The 15,878-nt window shown below is 45.8% G+C and overlaps 1 protein-coding gene across 1 annotated transcript in view; it reads left to right on the forward strand.

The window, feature by feature from the left end:
* ndrg3a (ndrg family member 3a) overlaps positions 1 to 15,878 on the forward strand; it is a 44,202-nt gene that overhangs the window by 15,540 nt on the left and 12,784 nt on the right. The window contains exons 2-3 of the mRNA XM_084441512.1: positions 7,541 to 7,624; positions 8,769 to 8,801. Coding sequence (XP_084297638.1) covers positions 7,568 to 7,624; positions 8,769 to 8,801 — 90 coding nt within the window. The 5' untranslated portion in view covers positions 7,541 to 7,567. The remainder of the gene's footprint in view (positions 1 to 7,540; positions 7,625 to 8,768; positions 8,802 to 15,878) is intronic.

A 15,878-nucleotide genomic window follows, 5' to 3' on the forward strand; every position in this document is an offset into this window, starting at 1 on the left:
GGAATTTAAATTTCTTCTACAGGCCTCCGAATTAAACCAAAGTTATCTTGGTGAGTCAAACGTCTTATAATATGCCGTAAATAAGGTCCAGGTTGTCAAAAACGAACATTCTCCTTTAATGTTATATATAAGCTGCTGCTAGTTGTTGTAAGCTCATGAGCTAACTGGCTATCCAGCTCTTATTGTGCTGGATTAGCATTTGAAGCATTGGAACTGATGTGTCCAGGCGACAAGACCTATTTTAATTTATCGGACATTATTTCATGTAATTTCAATTCACAGCTATTTCAGTGGCATGACTAGCTTCTGTCCTACCAGTCCTGAACAGGAACAAGCCAGCCACGCACATAAGCCAGGTTGGACCTGGCCTGGTTTAAAGTCGTTCAGATTTGGCTTTACGACGCTAGGATTTCTGTACGACTAGGGCTTACAACAACAAAATCGTGGCAAAATCGTAGACAAATCACACAGTCTATGCCCAGCTTTACTCGTGTTTAATATATAAATCTAGCATCCAGTTCTTCTCAGAAATTCACACAAAAAATGATTTGGACCATAACACACCCCAGGAAGCCCACTGTCTTGGCGCAGGACTTTTGTGGGGGGGGGGGGGGGGGGGGTGAAGATTGCTGATGATGCCAGCAGATATGAGGTCTAAAATCAATATGGGAAAATGATTCTTTTTTTCTTTTTTTTTAATCCCAGAGGAGCATTAGCGGATAAAGTGCCCCTGTAAGACTTAATGTATTTTTGTGCATGGCTGTAAGCCAGCGCACTATAGATAGCATTTGTCTAGTTGTCACTCCCTCCCTACTTCCCTCCCTCATTCAGTCCCTCCTTCCCCCCCTCCCTCCGTCCCGTTGTTGACCTGCAGTTCTATGTTGCCACCACAAGAGGCAGTAGTCCCAGCACACCAAAATAAATACACTATGACAACTTACACTCTCCAAATCCTTGGTAGTGTAGTGGATAAAGTATCTGACTCCCATGCAGAAGGTCAGGGGTTCAAGCCCTTGTGGGGAAGTTTTTTTTGTCACTGGATGTTTGTTATAGAAGCTATGTAAAAATTTGGTTACTTGGTGGTGCTCTTATTGTGCTGGATTAGCATTGGAAGCATTGGAACTGATGTGTCCAGGCGACAAGACCTATCTTAATTTATCAGACCTTATTTAATGTCATTTAAATTCACAGCTATTTCAGTGGCATGACTAGCTTCCGTCCTACCAGTCCTGAACAGAAACCAGCCAGCCACGCACATAAGCCAGGCTGGACCTGGCCTGGTTTTAAAAGGCCTCTGCGAATGATAAGGGAGGTCCTGTGGATATGCTGAATGATATGATATGCTTTTTAGCTGGAGTTTGTGTATGTGGAAATGTCCTTATTGTGTATGTGTCTGTGACGTTGTTTGTTGCGACAGTCCTCAGTGCGGTCTGAGTGAGAGGGAGAGAGGGGGGGGGGGGGGCTCCCTGTTGGTACACAGATCAGTGCAGTGACTACTGTGTGCCAGTGAGGAGCTAGCTGCTAATAACCTGGGCGTCTTCTCCCCACGCATACACACACACACACACACACACACACACACACACACGCACACACACACAGGCATGGAATAAGAATATGTGTATCTATTTAAGACTGTGTGTGTGTGCGTGTGTGTGTGTGATATATATCCTATATTGTCCTCTACACATGCTGTAATTTGCTGTAATTTTTCTACTGCTGAAATGCAAAATTTGTATCTATCTATCTATCTGTCTATCTGTCTATCTGTCTGTCTGTCTGTCTGTCTATCTAGGCATGCACACACAGGGACGAAGCAACATGATTTACTCATGCGCAAATCCCATCGTAAGCAATGGATGCACACACACACACACACACACACACACACACACACACATGTTTACTAAATAAACAGATCCTGAGCAATGAGATTGGGCAAGAGGGATACACTACAAGGTCATATCCCCCGTCCCTTCACGACTAGCACTCCCCCAGCCCCCCACAGTAGCACAGAGGCAGGAGGGAGAGGGGGGTCTGTACTTAGTATTCATCTACCGTCTGTCTACAGCCTGACCGTTGTTGCTTGTAGTTGGGAGATATTGCTTGGAGGGCCAGAAAATTTGAGTTGGCTCTTTTTTGTGTGTTTTTTATTTATTTTTGAAAACGGGTTAATTATAACAGTGGATGATGTAGTGGTTAAGTAGTTCCTTACTTAATTAACAATAGACTTGTAATGGTGACCTTAATTATTAATTCTTAGCATTGTACATGGCACTTGAAGGTTTACTTTTGCACAAGGATTCAATACCTTTCATAGAAGAGAAACTGAACACTGATTTGTTAATGTTTGAGAGAAATGCAAAATGTCTGATTTTAAAGTGAAGTGATGTCCGAATTTGTCTCTCCATGTATCTCTTCATTGAAATTATTTGTGCTCTTTAATCTATTTTGATATTTGATTGCTTTTGAACTTTTATTGCTTTTGACAAATCTCCAAGAGTGTATAGGTTTGTTTGTGTGTTTCATGTGTGGAGATCTAGTTGTGGAATTTACTCCTACAACTAGGAGTTAATTCCAGGTGTGTGTTGGGTGTGTTCTTATTGTTTTCTGTAGATCTGGAGGGTATTCCAGAAAGCGGGTTTAGTGAAAACTTAGAGTTTGCTAACCCTCAGATTCAATTCAATTCAATCTCAGAGTTTTCATTAAACCCGCTTTCTGTAATACCCCCCTGGTTGTCTGGCGGGATCAGGAGACCTGTGTGATTGGTGAGGAGGGCGGAGCCTCAGGAGAACAGTGTTCTGGAGAGAACTGTTATTAAACAGGCAGGAGGAGCAACAGTGGGAGGCGTTCTGCCAGTCAGACCGGTGTATGGGTGGGTGGGTGGGTGGCTTGCGTGCGTGCGTGTGTACTATCTCAGTGTGTACTATCTCAGTGTGTACCATCTCAGTGCGTACCATCTCAGTGTGTACCATCTCAGTGTGTACCATCTCAGTGTGTACCATCTCAGTGTGTACCATCTCAGTGTGCACCATCTCAGTGCGTACCATCTCAGTGTGTACCATCTCAGTGTGTACCATCTCAGTGTGTACCATCTCAGTGTGTACCATCTCAGTGTCTCCCATCTCAGTGCGTACCATCTCAGTGTGTACCATCTCAGTGTGTACCATCTCAGTGTGTACCATCTCAGTGTGTACCATCTCAGTGCGTACCATCTCAGTGTGTACCATCTCAGTGTGTACCATCTCAGTGTGTCCCATCTCAGTGTGTACCATCTCAGTGTGTACCATCTCAGTGTGTACCATCTCAGTGTGTACCATCTCAGAGTGTCCCATCTCAGTGTGTACCATCTCAGTGTGTACCATCTCAGAGTGTCCCATCTCAGTATGTACCATCTCAGTGTGTACCATCTCAGTGCGTACCATCTCAGTGTGTACCATCTCAGTGTGTCGGAGAGAGCCTTCTAGACTGGATCCAGTCCCAGTACTAACTACCTAACTCTGACTGACTTTCTCCCCAGATCAGAGCAGTGTGCTGGGCCAGAATGTACGGCTTACACACACTTCCATCGTGGAGGGAAGAGAATATCCTCCTCTAATTCTCTTACCAAACGGTCCTGGTCCTGAGCCCTGTCACAGTCCCTTAAACTAGAATTAGAGTCTGGAGTGCATTACACACTGACTAAGCCCTAAAGAGTGTGCTTGAATGGAAGGTTGGAGGGAGAGACGTGGAGCACGGGCAGTTTGATGTTCCTGGGTCGAATACATAATATGGGTGACGTGTCATCGTTCACTGTCCCGAAATAAAGTTCCTTTTGGCGGTCACCATGACAACAGCCGTCACATACAGAGGCGCAGAATGGTTGGCAAGGTGGGGAGCGTCTCTGGAATTTGCCTTACCCCTTTTCTGTTGTGTTTTTGATGTCTGGCTGACTGCCAGCCCAAAGACCACGTCCAGACACACAGAAAGCCCTCTGTTCAGTCATTGGGACTGTCTATCTTTAGAAGTAATTCGGACCAAAGTGTAAACGGATGGACAGACATTAACAACGCAGTTTCTCTGTTTCAGACTTCAGCCTGTTGAAGAACAGGAGAACACCAGAATGGTGCTTAGGTAGTTTAAGCCAGGGTTACCGTGGAGGTGCTCAGGCTTATTACGCAGGGTCACCATGGTGGCATTGGGAGGTCGGACTAGGGGTCAGCGTGGCCCTAGCTGTGATCCATCACGGAGCCGCTCCCAGACTGACGCGCTGTGCTGTCCCAAGGTTAGATGGAGATGGATAGACAGAGAAACTGGAAAGGCTGGAGCTGGTGTGTGTGTGTGGGGGGGGGGGGTTGTGTTTACTCCATCCATCATCCAGCACCGTATGCTGACAGGGTGGCTACAGGACTCCCTTTGTTCACTGTCTGTGTGTTTGTGTGCTTGTGCGTGTGTGTATGTGTGTGTGGGGGGGGGGGTTCAGCACTAAGCTTATAAGCTAACATCTCTCCCATCCCATCAGCCAGCTCAGGTCAGATACAGGGGGTTTGTCCCTCCTTTGGACAGTCTAAAGCAAATGAAACCAAGCAAGGCTGGAGGATACATATTTACAGTTTTAAACCTACTTTGTAATGTATAATACCTCTGCAGATGTAATGGACTCCTGCCTTGTCCTGGTCTCCTAGCGTATCTGTTTTACTCAGAGCCCTGTCTGTCCCCGGCCGGTGGTGCGGTGTGGCGTGATATGAAATATAGAAACAAGGATCTAGTGGGAACATCGTGCTGAGACACAAACTGAGAGAGAACCGAGAGAACAGCTTTAGGGAAGTGTATAACTGTGTATGTCTGTGTCTGCGGTCGTGTACCATCTATTATTTGTATCTCTTGTAATTCATGACTTCCTTAATGACACTGCTGCATTATGAATCATGTGCAGCATCTGCCCTCTGTCACCAGTTGGTCTTTCCAAACATTTGGCCATACCAGCAACTCATGATGCCACAGTCATTATCAGCTGTTTTCCAGTCTGCCGCCTCTTATCAGCCCAATGTCAAACCACTGAATTGGCTTTCTGTAAAGATCCCAGTGTGTATTGTATTGTGAACTGAGGTGACTATTAAGAGTAATATCGCGAAAAGAAGATACTTTAGGTAATCTCTCCTATGTATTCCAGTGTTTTCCTCCTATTCCAGCCTCTATCTGGCTACCCTTGTCTCTTTGCTTCTCAGATGTCCCTAGGGGCCCCTAGCTCAGAATAAATACCACCAGCGTAGTCTCTATGGCAACAGCTGCATACGTTGTACAGTAGAGTGGGACTGGAATGGAGAGATGGAGACGGAACTAGCTGCTCTCACTGGACACACAGTTAGGGGCTGCTGGGGGGGGGGGGGAGGACTCCAGGAGGTGTGTCTGGGGGGGGGGGGACTCCGGGAGGTGTGTCTGGGGGGGGGGGACTCCGGGAGGTGTGTCTGCTCTGCCCGGACTCTGAAGAAGCGAGCAGGGGGTTGTTGTTACCCAGGTTAACCCAGTAGCTGCGTATCAGTGTGGGGTGGATGTGTGAGATCAGCCTGTCAGATGTGTTGTCAGATGGGTAAGCCTAGCCTGACCGCACTCCCCGGTAGCTCTATTAGCCGATTAGCAGGCTATGATTACAGCTGGCCTTTGCCTGCGTTCCACTTTCTGTGACAGCCCGAGGAAGTGTTGGATTGATCCGGCCAGCACGCTCAAATCTGCCCAAGCATGCAGAATATTTGTTTTTCTTTCCTCCTCACCGCTTGTCTAAATATCATTAGCTCTTCTGAGCCGGATTTCTCAGCAGGACTTGCGTTGTGTGCCATATTTTCACTCCACTCAGCTCTAAGCACTTCCGACCATTGATGTGCATTTTTTGCTTATTTTTATGTAATTTGGCGTTGCACTTGTTTTTGTCCACCACTCTGGATATTGCCTGAATGCAGTGTGTTCTGGGAAGGCAGTATGTTCTTGTTTCCACCTGTGTGTGTGTTCTATTTCAGTAGTGAGGCAATGTCCGGTCTAGGAGGAGCAGCCAAAGGTTTCCCTGACTAGTAATTTGGATGATGTCACCAGAGGAGCGGCTCTGGTTGGCTCAGTTGGAGTCTATCCAAGCACATCGCTAACCAACCCGGAAGGTCACACGATACCATACCCCAAGGGCGTTAGAGGGCCGGGCTCCTACACAGGAAGTGACTGCAGCAGCTCCAAAGCAGATTGCTATTGGCCTCCTGTCTGTTCAATCAATAACATTTCATGTTGACTTGGGTTCATTCTAAAACATACATTACCTGATATCTCACAGTGGGTGTATTATAATCAGTAGAGTAGCCTAAAAGCTTCCCATTTTATCTAGCCTGCTAGATGACCTTGTTGTTTTTATTTTGCGCCGATCTACAGTAAAAGAATGTCTCACCTTAGAGTCCATCTGCTGAGCAGAGTAACCTGAACTGGTCTCCTGGGGAGCCAGGTAACACAATACCGCCTCCTGTCCTCACCTTGAATGAGCGCCGACATGTAAGTGCGGTGGCAGTTGGGGGGGGTGTGGGAGGTGGTTTGTATGGATTGGTTGCAGCCAGGTGTCGTCTCTGTTTAATCGTTCCCGGGACAAACAGAGACCTCAAGGGGAAAACAAATGAGATGGGATTTTGTGTTCATAGTTACCTGGCCTGGTGTGTGTGCGTTAGGGATGAGACGGTATGGATTTTTGCATTACGGTACGGTACAGTATCTCGTTACACGGTACGGTTTACGGTATTTCACGGTATACGGCATTTCACCTCCCCAACACACATAAAAAAACAAGTATTTTACTTTGAAGGAACTACAGTGCAACACATGATGGAAAATACACACTATTGTAATTAAGCTCAGTTTACTAATAGCAAGCTGATATTAAATTACAAAATTAACTGTTGCAAGCAACTTGAAATGTGAAGTTTCAGCAGCGCATTATTTTGTAATACCGTAAACATAATACCGTACACAGGGAATGTCACGGTTCTAATACCATGGACATTTTATACCACGGTTCATGGTTTTATGGTATACCATCTCATCCCTAGTACGTGTGGGCGTCTCCCCCTGTTTGTGTGGAACAGAAGGGTGACCTTTTCCTGGGAATTGATTGACAGAATCCCCTTCACCATCCCCCAGAATACCCTTCACCAACCCCCAGAATGCCAGGGTGCGAGAGCACAAGGCCTCGGCAAACAGAGGCTTCCTTCGTCCCGTACTAAAAGATCACTCAGCAGGATGTGGCGGTGCCGGCGCTCCCGTGATAACCTGACGCACGCGTGCGGCTGCCATGTATCTGACCGACGATCTTAACAACTCAATTCAGATCTCGGCGGCGCTCTGTGTGTGACTGTGCGTGTTCGCGCGTGCGTTGGGACTGGCGCGTTTATGAGTGCACGTTTAGGATCGCAGCTGTAACTAGGACCATTGGCTGTCGTATGACGATCTGCAAATGACGGCGCGTCTCAGTATTTGCATCATGATGCTGGTACTGTTTAGGCTAATGTCTCGCTGTCTCGCCTTCTGTCCCCAGAGCGGCTTAGAGTGACCTAACAGGAAGATGGACGAGCTACAGGATGTGCAGCTTACTGAAATCAAGCCCCTGCTGACTAATAAGGTAAGCAGACGGGGTGACCGTCTTGCCATGGGGGAGGTCCATATCGTACGCCCACAGATGTGCATAGAGCCATGTACACACCACACACACATACGCGCTAACAAGTGAAATATTCCTAATATCTTCAGTACGAGAGAGAGAGCAAAAGAGAGGGTTGGAGTTATTAGGAGAAGAAAGAGCTGGTGGAATAATAGATCTAGGAGAGAGAGAGAGAGAGAGAGGGAGGGGAGAGGATGAGGGAGAGATGAAAGAGAAAGCAGAGAGAAACTCGTGTCTTTACTGAGCGCCTGAAAGATTCGGCGGAGAAAGGAAATACACTCCGGCAGATCAAAGATCTCATTCCCTGCCGTTCATCATGGACCCTCCACTGCAGCGCTCTGTAAACGCACCACGCCCCCGACCCCCCTGTGGGCGGGGCGTTCAGCGGGAAGACAGTCCGTCAGCGTCAATTGAACCCAACTGGGCAGATGACAGTTCTAAGGGTGTTCAGAGAGGGGAGTGGGCCGGTTGAAGCGGAGACATGCGTCACGACTCAGGAGGATGTGTCAGAACGGGCTGCAGGCTCTGGCAGGCTGGCGGCCCAGCTGGCTGACTGGTGGGAACGACATGATCTCACCTGAATGAATGAGTCTCTAGGCTGACTTCTCACTCCACCTAGTGGCCGCCTCATTAAGAGCTACGCAGCAGCCCGCGGGACAGACAGGACAGAGGGACAGAGGAAGAGAGAAAGTTGTAGACCTCTCAGAAAGGAGAACCATCAGTCAAGCCAATAACAGAGCAGAATTCCTTAGGTCTTTTGAGACCCCACTTGGGGGCGGCCGTGGCTCAGGAGGTAGAGTGGGTCGTCCAATGATTGTAGGGTCGGCGGCTCAAATCTCGGCTCCTCCTGTCCACTTGATGAAGTATCCTTGAGCAAGACACCGAACCCCAAATTGCTCTCAGTGAGCAGGCTAGTACCTTGCATGGCAGCTGCCGCCATTGGTGTGTGAACATGTATGTGAATGGGTGAATGAGAGGCCATTGTAAAGCACTTTGGATAAAAGCACTATAAGTGCAGTCCATCTACAGTACCATTACCATTTACTTAAATGTCCTGTGTGAAGCACTTCATAATGTCGCTTTTCTGCTTTCCTTTCTTTTTCAGAATTCACACAACTTCCAGGACTTTGACTGCCAGGTGAGTGTCTCCCATTGTGAAAAAGCTGCAGGTTTTTCAGTTCCTTCCGCTGTGGGTTTCTTCAGGGGAGGGTTTGGGGGTCTGACATGGCCCCATTCTGAACGCTCCGCTGCTCAGGCTGTGCCCTAGATTCCTGAGAAATTCTCCCTCGAAAAGTGTTCACTGTTCACACATGTAGTTGTTGTCATGTTATATGCCATAAAGAGAATCAATGTAGCTATTGACGCGGGGTTGTAATAGAATGACTGGAGGATATGAAGAGTATCTCAAGGTTGACCTTGTTTGTTTGCTTGTTTGTGAGTTGATGTGCAGTCTTGAATCACACGGTCAATGGCTCTAAGCCTACAATTACTTCCTAGTTTCTCTGAGCTTGAGTCTGCTAATGAGGGCAGAGCAGGGAGAGTCTGTAGGACACACACGCACGTACGCACGCACACACATACAGATTGGTTAGAGCTCTAAGAATATGGCTTTGGTTTTCTTTTAAGGTGGTTATTGAATCCATTTTCATTTAGCTTTGTTGTACGTTGGCTGATCTCACTGTCAAAATATACCTGCAAGCAGGGTTAAGGGGCCAGGCAGTCCAGCAGGGCAGTGTCTCCATGGCAACGTGGACTGATCATGTTAAAAGCCTCCCAGCTAGCAGATCATGGGCGGGCTGCCAGCGGGCTTGGGACCTCCCACGGTATCACCATACACATTATAGATATACCCTTGACTGGCAATGTACAAACAATGTATAAAAGAAATATAAAGAATATAATTATAGAGAAACTGAATATAGCCTACCAACTTGTGAAATACTGTACTTTATTCATGTTTCAGTGGAACCAACCAAAATCATAAGAATAACTAATTCATAACTGTGTCATAATTATGAATACTAATAGCCTACTAATTATTAATATTATATAAATAATAAATTAATAATAAATAGCAAATTAATTTCAACAAAAACAAGATTTCTTTATTATTGGCAGCCTCATTTAGTACTTAGTGCAACCACCTCTGGCAAGGATAACAGCATGGAGTCTTATCCTCTAATGTTTGACAAGGTTAAGGAACACATTTGTAGGAATTTTGGACCATTTCTGTAGGCAGATCCTTTCAAGATTCTTCACATTCCTGGGTTGTGCTTATCAACTGCCCTCTTCAACTCAGCCCACAGGTTTTCTATTGGATTGAGATGTGGTGACTGAGGTGGTCATTGCAGAACATTGACTTTGTTGTCACAGAACCATTTGTGTGTGGATCTTGAGGTATGATTTGGGTCATTGTCTTGGAGAGTCCACCTACGGCCAAGTCCTAGCCATCTGGCAGAGGCAACCAGATTGTCAGCCAGAAGTGTCTGATACTTGGTGGAATTCATTATGCCATCAATCTTAACGAGTGCCCCTGGACCTCTGAATTAAATTAGTCCCAATACATCACCGACTCACCACCATATTTCACTGTGGGTATGAGGTGCAGCTCCTTGTATCTCCAGTGCATCTGTTTCGACGCCAAACATGCTGATGCTGTATCTGACCAAAACATTCAACTTTGGTCTCATCTGACCAGAGCACCTTCTTCCAGTCATTACCTCTGCGACAGTGCAAAGCGAGAGCTAATGCTTTCGGTGGCATGTGTGCATGGCATGCGTTTGTTTATGCGTGCATTTGTGCGTGTGATTGTTAAGTCTTGTGGTCAGAAAAGGCTATCTTTTGGCAACCCTTCTGAAGAACCTATGGTTGTGGAGGTGGCATCTGATGGTGCTTATTGAAATCTGGTGACCCCGAGATGCCACAAAGGTCTGCAATTCTTTCACAGTGATTCTTGGGGATTTTGTTGCTTTTCTCACCATCCTCCTCAGTATCCTTGATTTGATTTGATTTAATTTGATTTGATTTATTTATTTGCTGAGGGACAGCGCAAGTTAATGAACAATCACTATATGATTTTAGCAATACAGACAGATATTGTAAACTAGCCAGGTTGTAGCCAGATGCTAATTTCCACCTGTAGTCCCATGCGAAGATGTTCCCTAAAAGAAGAGAAGTAGATTTATGTTATCCTGAGGGGTAACATGCAGTTGCGTCCTCTACCCATGAGGTTTTCAATGGTTCCATATCTTTTGAATTTTTAAATAATTGCCCTGACAATGCTCAGTGGTATATTCAATCGTTTGTGGATCTTTTTGTAGCCATTACCAGATTTATGAAGGTCTGCGACCATGTCTATGTTGAACTGCCAGTTCTTTTGTTTTCTTCATTGTGCTGGATGACAAAGGAATATGTGTGTTACCTCTTTTTTACACTATAGTGAAACAGTAAGTGATGTAATGGCTCAATATGGTTCTTTAAGACTTAGATTAACTTAAATAAGTGGAATTTAATACCTGGTTTAATTTTGGAAGAGTGCACATTATTTGTGTAACCTGCTTTGGAGGAAATTTATTTTTAATTAAATAAGTAAATGGTTTTGGTTGGTTCCATTTTAACTATAAATTGTAACTTTTAAATATAGTACAGTATTTATCACATGTAAGTAAGCACAGTTATTAGCCTATTTGTGCTTATTGCAGCGCCCCTTAGTGGTCCAGTGATGCAATTGTTTGTGCTTCATCAAAATGGGTCCCGGGTCCATTTACTACATTTTTTTTGCATTGAACTCTGCTTGAGGCATATGGTTCAAAGGTTGCAGCACCTCCATCTTTGACCCGTTGGTGGAGCTAGTATTTGAAGTGTCGACATGAAAGTTGTACCAAGTTTTTACAATACAGTTCTACAGGCTGCCATTGGCAGAAGAAGAAGATGAATAAGAAAAGGTAGAAACACAATGGGTTTCTATGCTGCTTCGCTGAATGGCCCCCAAATATGAAGAAGAGATATGCTGCTTTATGATCTACTACATCTGGTTGTTGTATTTTGTGTAGTACAGGTTGTGTTTTATCAAGTCTATACTTGATGACACCGCTAGATAGATAGACTTCCCAGTAGAGGACTGTTTGGGACACACACACACACACACACACCTACACACACACACACACACACACACTGACAGTTCTCTTTTTGTGACTCATTAAGCAGAGCTGCCCTGAGGCGCTGAGAGTCAATGCAACGGCTAATTACACACTTCTCTAATCTCTACTAGCTTTCACACGCAGATCTCTGCTGCCCTGAATCTTATCTCCTTAACCATGGCGGGGAAGGAGCCCGAGTCTCTCCTTGTACTGTAGCTGATGCTGCTGTTCCTGATGTGACGTGTACACAGAGACCCCATTTACACCTGGCATTAAAATGTGTCTCGTATCTAGATACACACTGCTGTATGTGGATTGAAATTGCATTTGCGTTTACTCTTGTGTTTAATGTGGTCGCAATGCGTCCCTGACCACCTGTACTTTCAGGTGGTTTAGCTCTATCAGATTGCAATCTGATCACCCAAAATGCATTTTAATGCCAGGTGTAAATGTGGTCAGAGTTACATTACAACACACTACATTACAGTAATTTAGCAGATGCGTTTGTAGGTACAGTGGCTAAATACAGGTACAGTGGATAAATAACCGTCGATTCTGTTCTGTGAAGAATGCTCTTCAAAGCCTCCATGTTGTGTGAGGGGCTGTGGCTCCAGAGGCTGCCAGATGCTGCCTCCGCCGGTACCTGTGAAGGGTTAACGTCTCTGGCTCCCCCAGCCTCCCGCAGTCATCATGCCTGCTCTGCATCACAGCCTGGGCTAAATATAGCTACTGCAGGTTGGAGAGCAGCAGCATGCCTAATGGAGCCGGGCTGGTGTGTGCTCTCCTCCATGTGCTCCCGTCTGGGTGTATACCCACCCCCCTCTCACACATCCGTCAGTCACACACACCCCTGTACAGCTACAGGCATGTTGAGTTCAGGGCTTTTTCAAAGAAAAACGTGTGTGTGTGTGTGTGTGTGTGTGTGTCATATATATATATATATATATATATATATATATATATATATATATATGTATATATACTGTATACACATGCAAGCACACACACAGACACACTCAGGAATAGCCTTGTTTCCCAATGGAATTTTCTAGCAATAGAGGATGGTAAAGCATCTGGCCTGTAATTCCACCTGAGCGCTGTCCCCTACTCTGCTGGTCCCAGTGCTCCCACTACAGATTTCCCAGTGCTACTGCTGCAGCGCTGCTGTGGTGATGTCATAACCCTGGTTGTGTGTGTGATTGGTCAGACGGAGGCCAGGCCTGAGGGTGTGGCCTCAGATGTCCTCATTTACAGTAGGATTACAGAGAGGGCCCCCTAGATGTGTCATCTCTGTCACACACACACACACACACACACACACACACACGCACACACACACACTACTGTAAAGTATATAGTCAGGAACGAAGGCCAGGAAAGGTGAGCAGAACAATGGCCATTAAAATATTTCTCTGCTGTAAATCTAGATAGGTCACGAGACTGCAGGGTTGGTGGAGAGAGCTTTGCAGTGCTGGATTGGAAGTTGCCATGATGAAGATGACTGTGGAGGAGTTATTTTTTATATTTTGTAATCACAATTTACTGTATTCCAAGATTATTCATTCCCCCCCTATGCTCAATCCATTCTTCTCTTCTTCGTGTGGGTTTCAATGTTTCCCCCCTCCCCCCCAGGCTCGGGGCCAAGTGGCTATCCTTTTACCACCACGATCAATGTGGGGCTCTGAACACCAAATCAACTTGAGCTTAGCTTCTAGAGCAGGAATCATCCTGTAGTCTCTTGATGGAACAATTATAGCTCTGTCCTGTTCGTGATGTGAGGACTGCAAGTCATCATTTCTCTTTACTGTTTCATTTAGTCCAGGAGATGGCGCTGTAAGCCTGATTATTAGTTCGTAAACGGCCATTGGCAGTAGCTTTGTGCATGTGTTAACAACTCTTCATCCATGGTGTTGCTGCTTGAGCAATACAAATTGTCTAAAATGGCTACAAAGTGTTGAGGAATGTGGTATTTGTTACGTTTGGTTTAATGCCTACAGTGATACAGGTTCATCGCTCCATAATATAACAGCACCCCTCTCTCCTTCAGTTTCTCCTCCGTGTGTCTGTGTCCTTGGAGGAGGAAGTGTGGGGGTGTTGCTGACACAGCAGTGGGTGACTCATAAGGAGAAATGGCGGCTTGGCCATGCCACTATCCTGTATCCTGGCACTTCACCGACTGTCACCTGGCTGCCATCATGACTGCGTTCTGCTGACACCCTAATACAACCTCCTTGGGTGATATTATACACCCTGAGCCCATCTGTCAGTAAAATAGCCTATTTGTCAAAAGATTTATGGCTGTGTATGAGTATGTGCATACATTGTTACCCATGTTGTATTCATTTCAGTGTGTGGACTGTAGGCTTGTTGTTAGGACTACAGATGGAAATTAAAATTCCTGCTACATCTGCTGCACCCATCTTTTTATTTCCACGAAATGAGCAATGTTTGTGCCCACTGTGGTTTTTAAACTACATAGTATAAACCTACCTATTGTATTCATATTTTGCTGCTCTTTTGCTCTTTGGCTTTAGCACTAGATTATGCTCTTGGTCACTTGTTTAGAAAGGAGATGCACTTGTGAGTTCTGGTGAATATAGTACACTGACTACCTACGTTAAATGCAATTATTGTAAGTCGCTTTGGATAAAAGCGTCTGCTAAATTACTGTAATGTAATGACTAATGTAATGTGAACTACACTAGGCTATACGTTTACCTCAGAATATATGTGTATGTAGCGCCCCCTGTGGGGCACTCATAGGAATGCTGCTTTTCATGGAGAAACATTGGGCCGGGTCCATCTAGCTTGCCTGCTAATCTAGGTGGAGCTTCGGCTGTAGAACCAATAGAGCATACGCTGGCTATCGCTCCACCCATCCGTCAGACTCTACACATGCCTCATTGGTCCCCACAGGTCGACCTACCTTGCCCACTGAGCTATGGAGACGACCACTGTGGCTGCAACATCTGCTTACTGCAGATAGTGTGAGAGGAGACAATGATGATTGATCAATCAACTATCAGGATCCATTGACAGAGAAAGAAAGAGAGAGAGGCTTACAGAGAGATAAGCATGCATCCGTGTCTCACACGCCTACCCATTCAAACTACTCATATACATTTATTTGTGTCGATACAGAACATCATTGTTTATTGATGTATCCTTTGTGTGCATCTTTTTGTTGTCCTTACTGCTGCCAACACAACATAGATACTTTTATTGATCTATCTCTCTTGATCGTCCTCGGACGAGCCCCAGTCATCCCAATCCTCCATACATCTGGCTTGCTCGCCGGTACTTCCCACCCCTGTCCACCTATGTTAGTGTGGGACTCCCTCGTGACCAATGGCCATCTTGGCTCGCACAGCACCGGTTTGTTGGCTGGCAGCTCCTGGTGTCTCTGGCAGTGACCGGCCCGCCTCATTCTCCTGGCTGCTATTTTCTCACTCACCCTTGGTGACCCCCCCCATACAAATGCTTGTCAGTAACACGCTTGCTCTTGTCGATGTCGAAGTACTGCGCATTCTAGTGTAGCATTCTGATGTAGCCCCATCAATCCGTCTATCCGTCTATCCGTCTATCTATCTATATCTATCTATCTATCTATCTATCTATCTGTCTGTCTGTCTGTCTGTCTGTCTGTCTGTCTGTCTGTCTGTCTGTCTGTCTGTCTGTCTGTCTGTCTGTCTGCACAGAGGGCAGCAAGCTTACTGCAGGGTTAGCCAGTAGACGCCAGTTAGTGGTTCAGTAACAGTACAGAATGATGCTTAATGCAGTCTGCTCCTGGAAGAGCTCTCTACTGTGGTCAATTTATAAAACATCCTAGGCTCTGGGGCTTTTTTCACTGCCTCGATTATAAGAGATCAGTGGGTTCCACTCGATGAACCTTTCCTTGACCCTTCAGCTTGGATCTGCTTCCATTTCAGAATGTCAGTGGAATCATCCATGGGTCATGTTTTAGTCTGAGGATCTTGAGCCCATGTCCACTAATTTATCCGGATCAGTGTTCTCACGAGGCGTGTTGCTGATCGCAGAATGCAGACAGGGGTCAGCTGTCAAAGTCAGCATCC

This window comes from Borostomias antarcticus (genome assembly GCF_949987555.1).
Source record: "Borostomias antarcticus genome assembly, chromosome: 7".
Lineage (NCBI taxonomy): Eukaryota > Metazoa > Chordata > Actinopteri > Stomiiformes > Stomiidae > Borostomias > Borostomias antarcticus.